At 40.2% G+C, this 19,640-nt stretch overlaps 1 protein-coding gene across 8 annotated transcripts in view; it reads left to right on the top strand.

Annotated features, from left to right (window-relative positions):
- TLN2 (talin 2) overlaps window positions 1-19,640 on the top strand; it is a 410,543-nt gene that overhangs the window by 282,168 nt on the left and 108,735 nt on the right. For all 8 annotated transcript variants that reach the window (XM_074327637.1, XM_019755358.2, XM_019755362.2 and 5 more), the window contains 5 exons: window positions 401-514; window positions 2,640-2,753; window positions 8,580-8,714; window positions 10,655-10,783; window positions 12,930-13,032. In XM_074327637.1, coding sequence (XP_074183738.1) covers window positions 401-514; window positions 2,640-2,753; window positions 8,580-8,714; window positions 10,655-10,783; window positions 12,930-13,032 — 595 coding nt within the window. The remainder of the gene's footprint in view (window positions 1-400; window positions 515-2,639; window positions 2,754-8,579; window positions 8,715-10,654; window positions 10,784-12,929; window positions 13,033-19,640) is intronic.

The following is a 19,640-nucleotide window of genomic DNA, read 5'->3' as shown; positions in this document are numbered from 1 at the left end:
CGTGGGCACCAGCTGTGCGCTTGACCCGGAGAGCAGCCCGTGCTGCTGTGGGAGAAATGTTTTTTCCCTGAAACGTTTAGACTGGGTGCTGCTTATCATAGTCGTTGTGGTCCTGGAATTATTCCTGCTCTTTTTGAGAAAGACAAATGAATAATGGAACTTGAGCTTTCAGGCGTGCTTGTCTTTATCACTCGTCCCAGGGAACGTAAGCCAAATGAAGATAACAGGGCACTGTTAGGGTCGTCAGTGGTATTTAAAAGGTAGAGTCTGTGCCTGGAGGTCCCTAATTACACATGCAGCTATCCAACGCCAAGCCTATAGTAGAAGGGACATATGTAAATGTGCATGTCTGTGTGGACACATGCAAACCCTGTTCAGCTCCTCTCCCTGGCCTCTGCAGGTTGCAGCTAAGCAGGCTGCCGCTGCAGCCACGCAGACCATCGCCGCCTCCCAGAATGCAGCCGTGTCCAACAAGAACCCCGCAGCCCAGCAGCAGCTGGTTCAGAGCTGCAAGGTGAGTTCTGGCTGCCAGAGCCAGGTCTGCTATAGATAACCCTGATCTCATTAGAATGCCATGTGCCCTGGTAATTCGGTTAAGACCGATCATCCAGGCCCCTAATCCAGTTTGTTCCGGGTCCCATGTTCCAGGTGTACACACACACACACACGCATGCACACACACACGTATGCCTTTTTTTTTTTTGTCTGTTAAGTGGATGGCTGTATTGAGGAAGAATATGACAGTTCTTTCCCAGCATTGTTTTTTCCTTTGTCTAGATTCAGTTTTTCTTTTTCTTTTTGAGAGATTGAATCAAGGCAGATCAATGACAGGGCCATTTTCAGGCTCTGAAATAGTAATGAAGCATTGAATTTCCAGAGTACCTTTCTCCCTTTGAGAGGTGGGCCTTTGCATTCAGTCTGTACTGTAGCAAGTTGATTTCCTGCTTTACACTGATTGCATCTCGAGGGTTTATTTCATCCTGTCTGGCCTCAGTGACCACGTGCTTTCTATTGTTGCATGTTTGTTCTTCTGAGACCTGGGCCTCTATGCCACGTTGAAGCCAACACACTACAAAGGGCATAGTAAATACCTTTGTTGCCTTCTCTGAGGGCCCAGGGAGTTGACTTTCCAAGGAGACCCCTGAATAGTGCCAGACATGAAATCTAATTGTGTAGCCATTAACCACGTGTTGGCAATATGTCTGACTGAGGTCTTCTGTAAGTATTTGCACTTAGCAGTGGGAGCTGGCTGGAGAGGCATGTTTGATTATCCTGGGGTACTGACAGCTAACTGCCCTCTCCTTTTGCAAATCTCCTCTACGAAATGATTCACATGTGATGGGTGTTGCTGCTTCTACTTCAGAAATAGCTTTACTTCTGCGGGAAACGACCCCAGACCCTCCAAGTCCCGATTCCGGGTTCTTTGAGGTCAGGCCCCTATCGAGGATTGTGTACCCTAGTAGAGAAGCCGCAGTGGTGCAGGAGGGCCCCATCCTCCAGACAGTATATGTAAAGAAGTGGTTTTTGTGAGAACCAGACCCCTGCTGGAGGGGAGTTGATTTACTACTAGGAGCTCGATTCACCGGCCAACAGGGATGGAAAAATGGCATTTCCCCTTCTCAGAGAGCAAATGCTCCTCATGTCCAGGAAACTATTACAGTAAACCCCTCCTCCACTTTTTGTGAAGAGACTGAACATACTTGACCTCTGGGTATCACTGTCAGGAAATGGGAGCATTACTATTTATCAGGTGGGAGAGGGGAAAGTAGACCAAATTTCTGAAGCCAACAGTCCTGGAGAGGACCTGAGAAAAACCTCATGGAAATATTTTTCTAATCCTTGCTGGAACGGGCTCCTGAAAAAACAATGTGTCACCACAGTGGGATGCCCTTGGGACCTCTCTCTGCAGTGATGCCTACTGTGCTGTAAGCTTTGTGGGTCTGGGAGCGAGATGGGGCGTGAGCGCAGAGGGGAAACGTGGGAGGGTACAGGGTGAAAGGCGGGTCTCCTAGGTCACTGTGAGAGAGGGTCATGTGAAAGCGGACTCATCTCGGACGCTGTTCCTCTCTCCTCTAACCTGGGCATTGGGTTTTCCAGTTTGAGAAACGAAAAGGGCTACTGAGACCAGAGGAAGAGGAGCCATGGTGACATGAAAGCTGGCAGACAGCATGTATGCCAGCAAAGTAAGAAATCAAAGTGCTGAAATATGCTGGTAGTTGGGTACTGCTCCCACTTTCTTCTGACCATGGAACTGTATGACTTGAGTTTATCCTCCAGTGAAGTGTATATATTCTTTGATTCTAAGTTTTCAACCCTAATGAGTCTGGGTGGTGCGAGTTGGAACTGAGGACATTCTGTTAAGGCTTCATTATGGAGAATCGGCATGAGTTGAATGTTGTGGGACAACAGGGTAGATAGAGCATGTGTGGGAGAAGGGTACCCGAAGTTTCTGTGTTAGGATTCAGTGTGGGTCAGGACCCAGCAGGCTAAAGGTGCTGTGTAATTTAAGGTCTGGGACAGGCATCTCCCACAAGTGATAGCACATTCAAAAAACATTTGCCACTTGGCACATTTTTCATCCTGCTTTAGTAATTCACCATGCTAAGTGTGCTCAGTTTTCACTTTTTTGCTTCCTGTAGGCAGTGGCTGATCACATCCCTCAGCTGGTCCAGGGGGTCAGAGGGAGCCAAGCCCAAGCAGAAGACCTCAGTGCCCAGCTGGCTCTCATCATCTCGAGCCAGAACTTCCTCCAGGTAACACAGAGGCATACACCGGGGTTTTACCCACAGCCCCCACTGGGCAGAAGGAGTTCTTTATCCTTAAGGAGGTGGAATTAAGGAATTCCAGCGCCATAACGAAGTCTTTGCAGTAAGCAGACCTGGGAGGCCTCCTCTGTATAGTTGCAGTTTCAGGAGAAGTAGATTCTACTTGGCAAAGCAAAATGCTAATATGCAGGGAAATTGCCCCGGGAGATGGCATGTAACCTATTTTTCTTGAGTATCATCTTTATATCTCTTCTATGAGGGAAAATATGTAATAAGTTGCAGGTTTGAATGAACAGCGTAATCCTGGGTGTTGCTTAAGTTTGCTAGTTCCCAGAGTGGCTAATGCTGTTGTTCATGGCCTGGGAAACAAGCAATGGTGAGCGCATCTTCTGGCAATTGTAGAATTAGTAAGTACTGTCGGTCTTTGTGGGTGAGGGGTACATTATTTTAAGGAATATTGAATAAAATGAGAATATTAAGTTGTGCGAAAACTCCCTTTTTACATACTTCTTGTATTCAAATCTCTTAGCACTTTCTGCCTACTTGTATCTCATAAACAGTTCATAGGACTAGGTAATTCTCTTCCTCGTCCCCGGCTATTTGGACCTATAGTTACAGTACCCAGTGTTATATTTATTCAGTTAATTTTTCAAGTGTTATAGATCCAATATGCAGAAATAAAAGATGAAAACTTCGCTGTAGTTCAGCACATTTTAACTACATACTCATCTATGTATGTATATAATTTTTAGTTGAGATTCATTGTGTATAGACTCTGCTATGAGCATTTATGCTTTTAAATAATATTCTGTCACGTAGCTATATTCACTGTTTAGCTATTTTCCCATCATTGGACATATAGGTTGTTTTCAGTTATTTGCCATCATAAACAACCTGTGTTATGATAAAAATCTTTATGTGTGCTCCAGTCTTTTTACCCCTCTTGAATTATTTCCTTAGGGGAAATTTCTAGAAATAAAATTGCAAGCAGCTTATTTTTATCTTTGGGACATTGCGAGTTGTGGATTGCACACGGTATTTCTCTTCGTGTAGGTGGTTAGAGGGCCCAGAGCCAGCTGTGTCGTCCCTACTGCTGGCAGGATTGTGGGGTATTATGACAGTGCAGTGCCGACGTGTTCCATGGTCCACTCTGTCCCTGCCCTTGTTTTTTCTTTTTCTTTTGTTTTTTTAATCTTGCTATCGTAGACATATCAGATCTTTACGAGAAGAAGGCAGGGTTAGAAGTAAACAGAAATGGAATTAGCAGATCAAAAAGTTTTTACATTCTTAACTTCATACATGTTGGAAATTGTTATGCAAAGAAGGTTGAATGAGTAAATTTACAACTAGCAGTATTTGGAGCACACTTTTTAAAAATAATTTATTTTTCAATTACAGTTGACATACAATATTATATTTGTTTCAGGTATACAACGTAGTGATTAGACGTTTATATAACTTACAAAATCATCACCCTGATAAATCTAGTACACATCTGACATCATACATAGTTATTACAATATTATTGACTATGTCCCTGTGTTGTACTTTACATCCCCATGACTATTTTGTAACTACCAATTTGTACTTCTTAATTCTTTCCCTCCTTCACCCATACCATCAACCCCCCTCCCATCTGGCAACCATCAAAATGTTCTCTGTATCTATGAGTTTTTTTCTGTTTTGTTTGTTCTTTATTTTGTTTTTTGGATTCCACATATAAATGAAATCATATGGCATTTGCCTTTCTCTGTCTGGCTTACTCCATTCAGCATAATACCTTCTAGGTCCATCCATGTTATTGCTGATGGCAAGATTTCATTCTTTTCATGGCTGGCAATACTCTGTTGTACATATGTACCACCTCTTTTTTATCCATTCATCCTTGGTGGACACCTGGGTTGCCTTCATAGCTTGCCTATTATAAACAATGCTGCAATGAACATATGGATGCACATGTCCCTTCCAAGTTGGGTTTTAGGTTTCTTCGGATAAATACCCAGAAGTGGGATTATGAGTTCTTTCTTTGTCTCTTATTATAGCCTTTGTTTTAAAGTCTGTTTTGTCTGGTATAAGTATTGCTACCCCAGATTTTTTTCATGAAATATCTTTTTCTGTTCCTCTACGTTCAGCCTGTGTGTGTCTTTCTATCTGAAGTGAGTCTCTTGTAGGCAACGTATGTAAAGGTCTTGTTTTCTTATCCAATCAGCCACTCTATGTATTTTGATTGGAGCATTTAATTCAACTACATATTAAAGATAGATATGTACTTACTGAAATTTTGTTATTCATATTTTTATCTTTATTGTTTTCTTCTTTAAAAAGTCCCTTTAACATTTCTTGTAATTTTGGTTTGGTGGTAATGAATTCCTTTAGCTTTTTCTAGTCTGGGAAACTCTTTATCTGTCCTTTGATTCTAAATGATAGCTTTGTTGGGTACAGTAATCTTGGTTGTAGGTTCTTGCTTTTCATCACTTTGAAATTTCATGCCAATCCGTCTGGCCTGCAAAGTTTCTGTTGAGAAATCAGCTGATGGACTAATGGGAGCTCCCTTGTAGGTAACTAACTGCTTTTCTCTTGCTGCTTTTAAGATTCTTTCTTTTCTTGGTTTGAGCAGGCCTTTTTGTGTTCATCTTTTTGGGGGCTTATATGTCTATTTGTTTAGGGAAGTTTTCTGCCATTATTTCTTGAAGTAGATTTTCAGTTCCTTGCTGTCTATTCTCCTTCTGATACCCCTATAATGTGAATTTTGGTATGCTTGATGTTGTCCCAGAGGCCCCTTAAACTGTCCTCATTTTTTTGAATTCTTTTTTTCTTTTTGCTGTTCTGATTAGGTTTTTTTGCTACTTTATCTTCCAAATTACTGATTTGATTCTCTGCTTTACCTAATCTACTGTTGATTATCCCTCATGTCGTAGTATTCAGTTATTTTATTCTTTATTTCTGACCTTTATTTTATATTTTCTATCTCCATTTTTATGTTTCCTATCTCTTTGTTAAAGTTCTCCCTGAGATCTTTGAGCATCCCTATAACCATTGTTTTAAACTCTGCATCTGGTAGATTGTTTGTCTCCATTTTGTTTAGTTCTTTTTCTGGAGCTTTGTTCTGTTCTTTTATTTGGAACATGTTTCTGTCTCCCCATTTTAACTGCCTCTCTGTGTTTGTTTCTATGTATTAGGTAGGGCTGCTATGTCTCCCAGGCTTTTAAAGTGGCCTTATGTAGTCGTTGTTCCATGGGGCCCAGTGACTCAATCTCCTCGGCCACCTGAGCTGGATGCTCCAGATGTAGCCCTTGTGTGGATTGTATGTGCCCTTCTGTTGTAGCTGAGCCTCGATTGCTGTTGGGAGAGATGTCAATGGGAGGGATTGACCCTTAGGCTGATTAGTTGTGAGGATTGGCCATGACTACAGTGGAGGAGCTGTTATGCTCAGGCTGACCCTATGGAGTAGGATTTGCTTTAGTAGTACTCTGGTGCCTGCCCAGTCTGCCCTTTGGATATTTCATTTGTGGAAGTTGTTGGTCATTGAGTGGTGCTTTGGTATAATCTGAAGCTGGCCACTGGGTATGTTGATTCTGGGGCCTTTGGAGTGGGGGAATCTCTGTCACAGGCTAAGGTCAGTGCTGCCTGTGCCCTACTGGGGCCGTTTGGTATGAGCTACAGAATGATCTGCAGATAGTTGCCACTTGGGCTGGGCTTGGAAGTACCTGCAAGAATCTAAGCTGCAAACTGAGTCCAACACTGCTACTAATACCAGGCTTGGGGCTGCTTAGCAAGAGGTCTGGGGCATGCCAATACCAGATGCTGCTTGTTTGTGGTTTGTGAACCCTTGAGAGAGTCTAGGAAAGTCCGCAACATCAGCCAAGATGGGCCATTTGTTTGTAAAAGCCACTGGAAGCAGCTTGGATGGGCCTAAAATTTGGGTGGGGCAGGTTCTTAGGGAATCACCAGGGCAGGGCAAATGGTGTTAACTAGGTTGATGGAGGCTCAGATATGGTGCCGGCTTGCGTGTGCAGAATGGGTGGTAGGAGGGTTCAATAAAGGAATAGTGGCTTCTGCTAGCATTTCTGTCTGGGTGAAAGCTGCCCCTCTAGCCCTTATTGTGCAGCCAGAAAATTTAGTTCTTCCCCATATGTCCCTGGCACCTTTTGAACTGCTACCCCAGAGTGAGTGAGTCCATCAGTGACTAAGTCCCTACACAGGCCCTTTAAGAGGAATGCCTTGGACTCCAGCCGCCCTCCATCTCACTCAGCCACAGTATCCACTGGCTTTCACGGCCAGAAGTTGTGCGGACTTCTCAGCAGTGGAGCCCTGTGTTGGGGAGCCTGGTGTGGGGCTGGGATCCCTCGCTCTTCATGCAGGACCTCTGCAGCCAAGATATCCCTCCTGATTTTTAACTGCAACACGTGGGTGTGGGACCAGCCCATTCCACATCTCCACCTCTCCTGTCAGCCTCCATGTGGTTTCTCCTGTATGTCCCTTGTTGTAGAATGTCTGTTAACTACACTTCAGAAGATTCTCAGTGATGGCTGTTCTGTAGTTTCGTAATTTTGATGTGGTCATGAGAGGAGGGAAGCACAGCATTTACCGCCTCCACAATCTTGACAGGAAACTCTAAAGCACACTTTTTAATACATCCTTTCCAAGTTGGAGAAGAAAAACATTTAAAACACACACACACACACACACACACACACACGAGGTTGCATAAGTAGGTTCATGAACTTTCCACCATGTGCTTACACGTGGAAGCTGTGTGTGTGTGTTATGTATTTTGCCAATTTGCTTGGTAAAGTTATTGTTTGGTTTTGCATTTCCTTGATTTTCACAATATTAATCATTTTTCCTGTTTTAGTTATTTGTTTTTGTTATGTGAAATTGTCTGTGCTTTTTGTGCACTCATGTTGGTTTTTCTTACAAATTCCATGAATTCTTTAAATATTAAAATTTTAACTTTTGTCCCTTTTGTTTATGGTCTGGCAATTAAATCTTTTACAACTTTATTAAGAGCAGTTATGTAGCATGCACATTCAACCCCTTAAAATTCTGTATACTCTTTGTTCCAAAAATTCTTCTTCTAAGAATTTATACAAAAAAGAAATATGAACATGCACAAAATTTTAGCCACAAAGGTATTTATCATACCATTGTTTGTCATTGGAAAAAATAGAAACATGCCCAACAATACAGGATTGAAAAATATTAACAGATGTATACACTAGAATACTACATCGCTATTAAAAAGATAGAATATGTAAAACAAGGAGTTTGAAAAATAGAATAAATATGATCTTATTTTTAACTTATTTTTAATGTATGATCTTATTTTTGAAAATATGTATGTGTACAGACATTTCATGCATGGTGAAATTATCCTGAATAGTGAGATATGAGAGGTCATTTTGTTTCATTTTGTCTGCCTATATTTTTCTAAATAATCTATTGGATATATTTGAGACATAGATTATAAGAGCTAGTCTAAGAAACACAAAGAATCATTTAATAAGAAATTCTCTTTGAAATCTGCTTTAAATGAGGATTTTAAGCTACTATCCCAATTTTGCCTGTTTCCCGATGACACAGCTTTTTTTTTTTTTTTTTTTTTTTTTCTGTTTTAAGCATTCCTAGAATGTACTTACTTTCCTAGAGTATCCAATTTGGGGTCGCAGTCTTCAGGGGGAATGTAGGTTGTTTTAATATTCCATGTTTTAGGAAGAAAGTAAGTTCTGGCTGATATGATGGTCTCGCTGTTTGGGTCTACTCTCTGCTCTTGCTGCCCAGGATCGGTCTTACTTTCTGCTCACCTCTCTACAGCCTGGAAGCAAGATGGTGTCCTCTGCCAAAGCTGCAGTGCCCACAGTGAGCGACCAGGCAGCAGCCATGCAGCTGAGCCAGTGTGCCAAGAACCTTGCCACCAGCTTGGCGGAGCTGCGTACTGCCTCACAGAAGGCAAGTAGACCCTTCTCACAGCGGTTGGCTCATTGAGAATGTGCTTTTAATTCCTGACTGCTGGTGTGACCTTGGTTCTGCCCAGGGCCTGACTGGGCATATTTCTTGTCCATTTCATTTGCATGACCATTAAAGTTGCCCCACATGTACATTGGCTCATGCCACTTTTAGGCACAATCTCCTAGACTTACTTACCACCTTCTAGTTACTGATGACTTTTTAAAAACTATTTTAGGTTGCATACTTCCCCCTCCTCCCATGTACCCTGGGACGAGTAATGGTCTAGTTTTTGCACAATATTAGGAGAGACTGGTAGTCATCAGTTTCTTTGTGCCAGGCAAATGGTGGGCCAAAGTAAGTGATCATATCTTCAGCTATCCTTTTTTGAACGTAATAACAAATTGTATGGGAAGCCAATCTATCTTAGGGGGTCATTTATTTTATCTTTTTTGGCCCTAAAGTTTTTTTACATCTTAAATGGGAGGATTCACCTTAACAAGGTCTTCAATTGAACAGAATTAGGGATTAATGAGTTTCTGTCTCTGGAACTTATTAATTACTAGAAGTCCTCATTACTGCACTGTTTGATGTGGTGTTAGCAAGATGTTCTGGCATGAATTCATGTTTCCTGACTGTAACAATCCCTTTATAGAAACAGACAGACTCGTCCACGAGCAAGGGAAGGATAGAAGCTGACTTGAATTCTTAATATGAACAGTGCACTACATCACCAAAGAAAATATCCCGAGCTTTAGATTATATCCAGTAAAAAGCATTTTGAGCTGTAAAATTTTGAGCAGTGAAAAGCATTTCTCAGCAGTCCAAGGACCGTGTGTCCTATAGTCACCAGGGGGATGCTGGCTGCTGGGCCTTGGCTCTGCAAAACTGAAATCAGAATCTCTGGTTATAAAACCTCGACATCTACATTTTAACAGGTTTCCTCAGTGAGTCTTAGACACACACACACCTCAAATAACTGCTCTGGAGCAATGAGTCTCAAAGTGGGACTCAAGCGAGACTGTCCACTGGGAACAGGAAGCCACAGAGAACTTTCAAATATTTGTTTCTATAGTGTAAAGGTTAAGAGTATTGTCTCTGGAATCAGACTACCTGCATTCAAACTCTGGCATTGCTGTTGACTAATTTTGTGAGTTGGGCAAGTTAATTAACTTCTGTGTGCCTCAGTTTCCTCACTGTAGAAACTGGCACATAGAAATCAATCAATTAGTACTTATTGCTGCTGTTGTTACTGTTACCTAAGATAGGAAAGGAATTAAGATTTACCAGTATTTAATATACTGCTCCATAATTATAGATGTAGTATATAATTTATTATTATGTGTATTGGGGGAGTGTGATCAAGGTATTTGGAGATCAGTATTTGAAATGATGAAGAGAATGAAGTTTTTTTTAAGCAAATTCCTAAGGGGAAAAAAATCTTTCATAATCTTCAGTATGAAAGGGTAATGGTTTATAATCTAGAAATTTGTGAAGAGAACCAATAAGGTGATAAAGACTTGGCCCAGAGTCCTGGGTTCATTTGTTCATTCCTTTTCTTCTTTATGTATTTACTCCCCACATGTTTTCAAGCCACTGTGCACACATGCTGTGCTAGGTGCCCTATCTCTAGAAGCCAGTCACGGAGAGTAAGGATCCTCTTAGTCTGAGAGGCAAATGCATTTCAGATAAAAATAGCTTCCTAGAGACTTTAAGTATATCCAGTTATAAGACATACATAATTCATTACCTGAGGAAGTTAGGACTAAGATTCTGACTGAGGATGATTTTGCCCTCTCAGGAAATGCTTACTACCCTTGCTTTCTATTGCTAGAGTTGGAAATTCACTGGGTCCATCCAGAAAGACATTTCGTATGTTGTAAAGAACTGAGAACACTTTCCCCAAGCAGAATGTGTACACGTATTCCCAACTCTGTTGACAGGCCCATGAAGCCTGTGGTCCTATGGAAATCGATTCAGCTCTGAGCACCGTGCAGACACTTAAGAATGAACTGCAGGATGCCAAGATGGCTGCCGTGGAGAGTCAGCTGAAACCACTTCCAGGGGAAACGGTAAGACATGTTAGCGCCAGTAGAGCTCTTACTTTTGTTATACTCTTGTTAGGCAGGGTTTTGTTTTGTTTTGTTTTGTTTTTCAGAGGTTGGGGTTAGTACACCTGAATTTCAAACATTTTGAATGCAAAGCCTTAGAATAACCATATTTCTTTAAAACTGCACTTAGGCTAGAGATTGCCCTGCAGGGGTGTCTGGTGACATTGATGTGTGTGCTTTCCTGGGGTTTGATGGGGGATGAATAAGCATCTGTTAATATTCATCCCTGTTTTCATAAACAAGACACAGGCCAGTATCTGAGGCCAGTGTTCTAATCCTGCGACCTTTTTCTGAAAAGAACGCCCAGTGCAGCTGATGAACTAGGTTTGGAGCTAGGAGTTCTGGCTTGTAGATCCAGCTTGTATCATCAACTAATTGTGGACAAATCCCATATCTCCTTTATGCTCAGGTATTTTATCTATGGTATGGGTGCCAATGAGATTATAAAGATAAATACAGGAGATATTCCCAACAATCGCATTTTATAAAACAAAACAAAACATTTACTTAGTACAAAGCTCTGGGAAGATCAGTTATCATGTTATGATATCTTCTGATGCTTACGTCAGGGTTTTCGTAGCTAAAGTTCTACCAGTCCTTCGTATTTATATGTACCTCCTTTGCCACATTACTGAATATTGCTAATACGATATCACCATTTATTAAGCACTGTATATACACATAGTTAAAATTTATCCTGACAGTAACCTTCATGAGCAAGTTTTGTTAACTCCATTTTTTAACAGCTGAGAAAACAGGTGCAGAAGTTTTTATTATTCTGTGCAGTGTTTACCAGCCAGTTAGTGGCAGAACCAAGGTTTGAGACCAGATCCCCAGGGCTCCAAAACCCATGCTCTCGATCACTCACGTTAAGAGTGATCCCTTAACTACTGCTACTCTTTGGGTGAACTTTTAGAATATATGGGACTTGAGGAACATCTAATTGGCCATAGAACAACGCTTGGTGTATGAGAAGCACTCAGAAAATATTTGTTCAGTCAGGCTATTCCTAATTGTAAAGACAAGGGAAATCAAGCTCAGAAAATTTAAGTCACTTAAATAAAGTCACCCAGCTAACGATAGTCAGGCTTGGCTCTGGGGCCAGCAGTTTTGCAATGTGGCCCAGGTATGTATCCCTTTGCAAACTCCTGCACTCCAGGGAGACCAGGGGAGGCTTGCGTGGCATGAATTCTGCCTTTACATAAAACCGCTGGTCAGTTAGAATACAAGAAACACCAAGTAAGTTTTAAGGAAACTGCTCTTAAAGAATGTGTGTACTGTATTATAACATATCGTTGGCTATAATGGACCCGATTCTATTTTTCATTTGCTTCTATTTCTTTATTTCTCTTGTGAATCAGGCTGTGGGATTAGTAAAAATGCACACATTCTCTGATGTGTTTCTGCACTCTCGCAGTCTGCCTAGAAGTTCTCTTCCAAAATGTTGTCCTTTTATAGTAATCAAGTAATTATCCTAGGCCTTTACTGACTTTGTTCTCTGAATTATTTATTCAGTTTACAAAACAAGATGACGTGTGGTTCATGGGAAGCAAGCACTTTGCCCATTTTCATAATCTCATTTACTGCTCCAAACCTCGATTTCTATTGCATTTCCTTCTGGTTAGAGCTCCTCAAAGTATAATGATCAAATTGAACAATGTGAATGGTCCCACAGTCCAGGAAGGTGGTACAGTTGGATGTCTGCCCACTTCCTGCCAAGGCATAAATTCTCACTAAGGATTTGTTGCAGACTTTCTAAATTAGCTTCTAAAGGCGTAACACTAACAGCTACCATTTGCTGAGTATATATATTAATTCTCTGAAAACCTTTCTGAGCTAGGTATCATCATCTCAAGAAGCCAAGGCTTGGAGAGGTTCAGTAATTTACCCCACTCATAGCTGGAGGAGGGGAGCAGAGGTTGAACCTAGATTTGTTTATTCTAAAGCTCAGGCTTTGTCCCCTCAGCCCACTTCTTCTTAGTGCTATTGGAGTAGTAGGTAGGAAGGAGCTAAGGCCCAAAGTTTAATCTGTTTTATTTTGTATGCTAAGACTCCAGTGGATGTTTCTTTTCTTCTAAGCTCTCTTCTCCCTTGAATATTCTTACAGCTGGAAAAATGTGCTCAGGACCTGGGAAGTACATCTAAAGCAGTGGGCTCCTCCATGGCACAGCTCCTCACCTGTGCTGCTCAAGGCAATGAGCACTACACAGGTGAGACTCACACCCTTCGTGATGTCATGTGTCCAGGTGCAGACCGTTGGGGTGGCAGTGGGGGTCTGCTGATTTGACAATGAACCTGGCTTTTTTTTTCCCCAGCAGTTCAACATAAAATTTTCAAGCACTTTCCACAAGCTTGTTACTGGGCTTGATGTTAAGCATATAAAGACCTAATAAAATATTCCCCCAAGCTATGTATGGGTCACCCCTAGAAGACTATACGCAAACAGTAACTGTAGGCTTCTGAGACGACCTGTGTATGACTCTTGAAATCCCACTCAAGTATAGGGGGAACAAAAAGGCCAAAAAGAATAAGAGAAAAGATGACAACAAGTAAGATATCAATAAAATTTTTGAAGATGGAAGGACGCAAATGAGTGGTAACTGACAGAGCTGAATAAATAAAAACTTAAAGGTCTGCAGGGATAGGTAGGGTTTGAGTACTGGAGACGTCAGGTTCCCCTGAGCAGGAGCACACTATAAGAAGCAGATTGTATAATTATCAATTCTAGGAAAAACACCAGGTTATGTATGAAAGGAAATGTTATCATAGTAGGAAGTACACATACCGTGTTTCCCCAAAAATAAGACCTAGCTGGACAACCAGCTCTAATGCATCTTTTGGAGCAAAAATTAATATAAGACCCGGTCTTATTTTACTATAAGACCCGGTATAATATGATATGATATGATATGATATGATATGATATGATATGATATGATATGATATGATATGATATGATATGATATGATATGATATAATACTGGGTCTTATTTTATGGTAATATGAGACCGGGTCTTATATTAATTTTTGCTCCAAAAGATGTATTAGAGCTGGTTGTCCGGCTAGGTCTTATTTTCGGGGAAACACGGTAGTAGGACATCTATAGCTCTCTAAAATAGAAAATTCAAGAAGTTTAAGGATAAATAATCCCATTACTTGAAAATATGAAATTATTCAGAACAAAGCATAAAGAACTGAGTGGCTCTAGGAGTCAGGAGGGAAAGAGTGAGTATAGGATTGTTGATTTTGCTATACAGTGGTACTGCTTGACTTTTCTTTTTGACATATATGTTACTGTTGAAGTGTAATATACATACAGAAGAGAGCATAAGTCCTAAATGTATAGCTTCGTGACTAATCACAAATTGAATGCACCAAAAAACCACCGCAGAGATCAAGTAATAGAACCTTTTCGGTATCCCAGTGGAATTGCTGGGTCACAGGCTGTGCAGCTACTCAGCTATACTAATGAAAGTTCTAGTTGTTCTACATTCTTGCTACCACTTTGCATGTTCTATGTTAGCCATTACGTTGAGTGTGCAGTAGTATCACAGGATGGTTTGAATTTGCATTTCCCTGGTGGACAGTGCAATTAAGGACCTTTTCATATTTATTGGCTATTTGGATATCTTCTTTTGAGAAGTACCTGTTCAGGTCTTTTGTCTTGTCCATTTTTGAAAATTTGAGTTTGCTGTCTTTTTTATTTGTAGGAATTCTTTATCACTTATATGCCTTTCTTGTATCTTGTGGCTTACGATTTTACTCTCTTAAATGTGTTTCTTGATGAACAAAATTGTAAATATAATCCAATTCTTTTTCTTTATGGTTAGTACATTTCGTGTCCTATTTAAAAATTTCCCTCTCCAAGATCATGAAAATATTCTCCTCTGTTACATTCTAGAAGCTTTGTTGTTTTATTGTTCATATTCAGAACTACAGTCCACTTGGAACTGAGTTTTCTATATGTGCAAATAGAGTCCTACTTTAATTTTTCCACGTGGATATGCATTTGACCCAGCACCACTTTTGAAACGACCATTCTTTTCCCAAGCCTTTAGTGCCACTCATCATAAATGAAGTGAACATATATGTGTAAGCTGGTTTATGGCCTTTAGATTCTTTTCCATTGCTTTAATTGCCTGTTCTTACTCAGTACCACACTTTCCTAATTACTGCAGTTTTATACTAAGTGTTAATATATGATTATGTCAGTCCTCAACACTGTTGTTTTTCCACAAATTAGTGTTGACTATTCTTGACCCTTCACAGTTCCACATAAATTCTAGAATCAGCCTGTCAATTTCTACCCCCACCCCTACAAAGAGTACTGTGTTGTTTTTTCTTTTATTGGGGTTACATGAATCAATTGTGGGATAATTGACATCATTACATTATTGACTTTGTATCACAGTCTTCTAATCTATGAATATATTATATCCCTCCATTTATTTAGATTTTCCTTTGTCTCAATACTATTGTATAGTTGTCTGTGTAGAAGCTTTTGTTTTCATTATGTGCATGATAAATTTGTTCCCATTCTTTTACTTTCAACTTTTCTGTATGCTTGTATTTAATGTGTATCCTGTGAGTATAATATAGTTTTTCTTTTGTGGAGGGAGGAGTTATATGTTGATGTGACAATCCTTTTCTTTCAATTGGAGTATTTGGTCCATATACATATAATATAATTACTGATATATTGGGATTTGAATCTATCATCTTACTATTTCTTTTCTATATGGCCTACCTGTTCTAGATTCCTTTTTCTCTCCTTTCTTGCCTTCTTTCAGATTTATATGTATTTGTTAAATTCTATTTCTCTCCCTTTGATTAGCTTGTTAGTTGTACATTCATTGCCTATTCTCTTACAATTTTTAAAGTCTAATATAAGTTAGTGTATTTACCTCTTCCTAGACAGTGCAAGAATCTTTGGGCACTTGAGCTTCATTTCCCTTTCTCCCAACTCATTCATTGTTGCGTGTTTTAATTCTACATATATTTTAATCTCTTCAGCGTAGCCTCATTGTTGCCTCATACAGTCAGTATTGATTGAATCACCCCCATGTTTACCCTTCCATTGCTCTTCATTCCTTTTTGCATCTCCATGTGCTCCCATCTGACTTATTTCCTTTCTGCGTGAAGACTTCCCTTTATTATTTCCTTTAGTGGGAGTCTCCTATGACCAATTCCTTCAGTTTTTGTTTGTCTAAAAATACCTTTGTTTAGCCTTTATTTTTGGTGGATAATTTCACTTATTATAAAATTTTAGGTTGGCAGTTATTTTCTTCCAGCATTTGAAGATGTTATTCCATTGTCTTCTGGCTTCCTTTATTTCTGTTGTGAAGTCAGCTGTCAGTTTACTCTTCTAAAGGTAATGTGGTTTTATTTTTCCCTTCTACTTGCTTTTTGAATTTTCTCAGCCTTTCATTTTCAAGAAAAATGTGCCTAGAGGAGTTTTCTTGCATATTTATTCTGCTTTGGGTTGTAGTACCCCTTAAAAATGGGATCTGTTGTCTTACATCAATTTTGGAAAACTCCCAACTGTTGTATCTTTAAATATTGCTCTGCCCTATTTTTTCTCTCTTCCTCTTTGTAGACTCCAGTTACCCCATACATTAGCCATTTCCACTGTTTTGTGTTTCTATATTCTTTTCTATTATTGCCGTAATTCTTTTCTCCATGCTTTATTCTCAGTTTTATCTTTTGATCTGTCTTCAACTCACAATTCCTCTTTAGTTGTGTCTATATTGTTTTTCACTCTTTCTATCATTTATAATTCTAAATGTCATATTTTTCAGTTTTATAAAAGCCATTTCATTTTCTTATAGTTTCCATTTCTCTGCTGAAATTCTCTATCTTATCTAATTTCTTTAATATATGTATCTCAGTTATTTAATATCCAGCTCAAATAATTCTAATATCAGAATCACCTATGGTCCTGTTTGTATTGTCGTTTTCTTTCTCCTCATGGTTTTCAGCCATTCGTTTTATCTCTTGGTGTTTGTAATTTTTATTTTTTCATTTAATGCTAATCATTGGTATTTACATTGTAGAGTTCATTTGAGCCTCCAGATGTGTTTCCTTCCCTACAGAGGATTATTCTTTGCTTCCAACAGCTGGTTAAGATGGGGGCAAAATACCATAATGTGAGCAAGGACTGAATTGATTGGAAATTGTGCAGTCTAGTTCCATTTTACCTTTTAGGGTATAATCCTTTGTGCATCCCATCCAGACAACTGTGATGTTTACCGGCACCATTCTCTTTCTTGGGCTCAGAACTATGCTATTGATTGATTGATTGATTGATTGATTGATTGATTGATTATTATTGAGGAATATTGGGGAACAGTGTGTTTTTCCAGGATGTCAAATCGTTGTTTTTTTCAGTCTAGTTGTGGGGGGCACAGCTCAGCTCCAAGTCAAGTCGTTGTTAGTGGTGGAGGGTATAGCTCACTGGCCCATGTGGGACTTGAACTAATGACCTTAGTGTTATGAGCACCGCGCTCCAACCACTGAGCCAGCCAGCTGCCCACTGGTGGCTCAGCTCCAAGCTCAAGCCATTGCTTCTCACTGGTCCATGTGGGAATCGAACTGGCAACCTTGGTGGTATGAACACCAGTCTCCAACCACTGAACCAACCAGTCGTCCACTGGTTGCCCAGCTCCAAGCTCAAGCCACCGTTTTCAATCTAGTTGTGGAGGACGCAGTTCACTGGCCCATGTGGGAGTCGAACTGGCAAACTTGTTAAGAGTTCAAGCTCTAACCAACGGAACCATCTGGCCACCCCCTATGTTTTTTGTTTTTTTTTGCCTTCCGAGACCTATGAGATTTCAGGAAGCTATGCTCCGCCTTTAAGCTTCTGGGCAACAGTTTACAAATTAAATGCCTTGAAGGTAGAAGAAGCATTGTACTCATTTCTCTGTGCTTTCTTTACCCATCAAGATAAAGTTTGATGCCTTGGTATCTCTCCAATGCCTTCAAACAGATGTTTTATGTTTTTTCCAGTGTTTCTAGTTGCTTTCCTGAGGGAGGGTTCATCTGCAATAAGTTATTCTGCTATTACTACCTGGAAAATCTTCTTTGATATTTTTAAAAAACTATATAATTATCACTTTGAAAATACAAGAACAATAAGAGTTATGGCCCAGTATAATTTAGTACCTGCAATAATAAGAATGTACAATTCTGTCCTAATGGGAGGGCAGGGAAATTTTCAGAGTGGAATTGACACCTGATTAGGGTTTTAAGGATTGTTTAGGACTCATTTAACATGCAAGGAGAAGGGAAAGTATATGTAAATTCTTAAAAGCATAGGGCATATGAGAGGTTTAAGTTTTAAGAATTTCTAAACATTCCTGAAATCTTGCCAGATTTTGTGTAGATGATGAAATGCATCTTTAATGGAGGGAAGACTGCATTACAAGTTATATCATCCATCCAAACTGTCTAGTTGGTGTCTGAAAAACAGCCTAGAAGTAGCACCATTTCATTTTCATTGTGGCAGGCATTGAGTAGGTGGTTATAGCAGTGGGAACAGAATATATGAAGTCTCAAAGGTGAAAGAAAAGAAGGCTGACCAAATGAACTGAGAAAGGTTCAAGCAAAAGGCAAGGAGATGAGGAATGAAAAAATAAGGCTAGAAAGGTAGGCTGGGGTCAGATCCTAAAGAGCCTCGTAGGCCAATGTAAGCAATTTGAAATGTAACCTGTGAGTGTTGAAAATATTGAGGAGTTCTCATCTATGGATACAGTTTGAGGTCACCTTTGATATGGATTGACCATCCTTTCATGTGCAGATAAATTGGAGAGAGACAAAGTAGAAGCCAGAGAGAACAGTAAGAAGGTTGTTGCATTCATGCATATGAGACAGTAGTGAAGACGAAAGGATGGATTAAATAGACACCTGACAGTTGGTGACTGGTTAGAAATGACAGGGATGGGAATAAGGAAAGAAACATGGACAGCTCTGAGCATTTGACCTGATAGCTAAATAAAGAGTTGTATGAATCCCTGGGATGGAAATGCAGGACCATTGACAGGTGTGTTGGGTGCCAGGATCAACTTTAAATACACCCAGTTTGAAGTGTCTACAGCACATCCAAGCAGAAGTGCCCGTTAGACAGCTAGACATTTGTCACTGGAACTCAGCAGAGAAGTCTGGGCTAAAGGTAAAGATTTTTTAATGTTTCATAAGATGATAATGATTGAACCCATGGAGATAGATACATTTGCCTTGGCAGAGTGGTAGAATGAGAAAAAGTGTATCAGCTGTAACCCTGAGGAACTCAAATATATTTAAGAAGGCTGAGCAATGGAAATCTTTGAAAGAAATGAGAATATGCAGCCTTGGAGAGAGCAAGGGAACTAGGAGAGAGGGATGTCTCTAGAGCCAGAGAGGTAGTTGCTGCCCAGAAACTCACTGAAGAGGGACTTAAGGAGCATCCACTGCTTTAGGAAAAACAAGGTCACTGCTCTCCCTGCTGAAGGCAATTCCAGGAAAGTTGAAGAAGCGGTGGGAAGCGAGGAGAAGAGAGCATGAGTGTGGACAGCTATTCCGCGGGTCTCAGGTCCCTTGTCCACGATCAAGGTGTGTGGGATATTCAGAAGTTACACATTAGCTGCCACGGGGCTGGGTTCTGATGCAGGTGTGCTTTTGTTTTGGGCAGTGCAGCATTCAAAGTACATTTCTGCTGTGCTGAATACAGTGACATAGACAGAATCCTTTCCAAATCCTTTGGGACAGATTGAAAATCTGTCATACCTGGTTTGAGCCCATGAGTTTGGTATGTGGTCTAATGCTATCTACATACAATCTACAT

Source organism: Rhinolophus sinicus, linkage group LG03 (assembly GCF_036562045.2).
Source record: "Rhinolophus sinicus isolate RSC01 linkage group LG03, ASM3656204v1, whole genome shotgun sequence".
NCBI lineage: Eukaryota > Metazoa > Chordata > Mammalia > Chiroptera > Rhinolophidae > Rhinolophus > Rhinolophus sinicus.
This window is presented reverse-complemented; position numbering and strand designations above follow the sequence as displayed.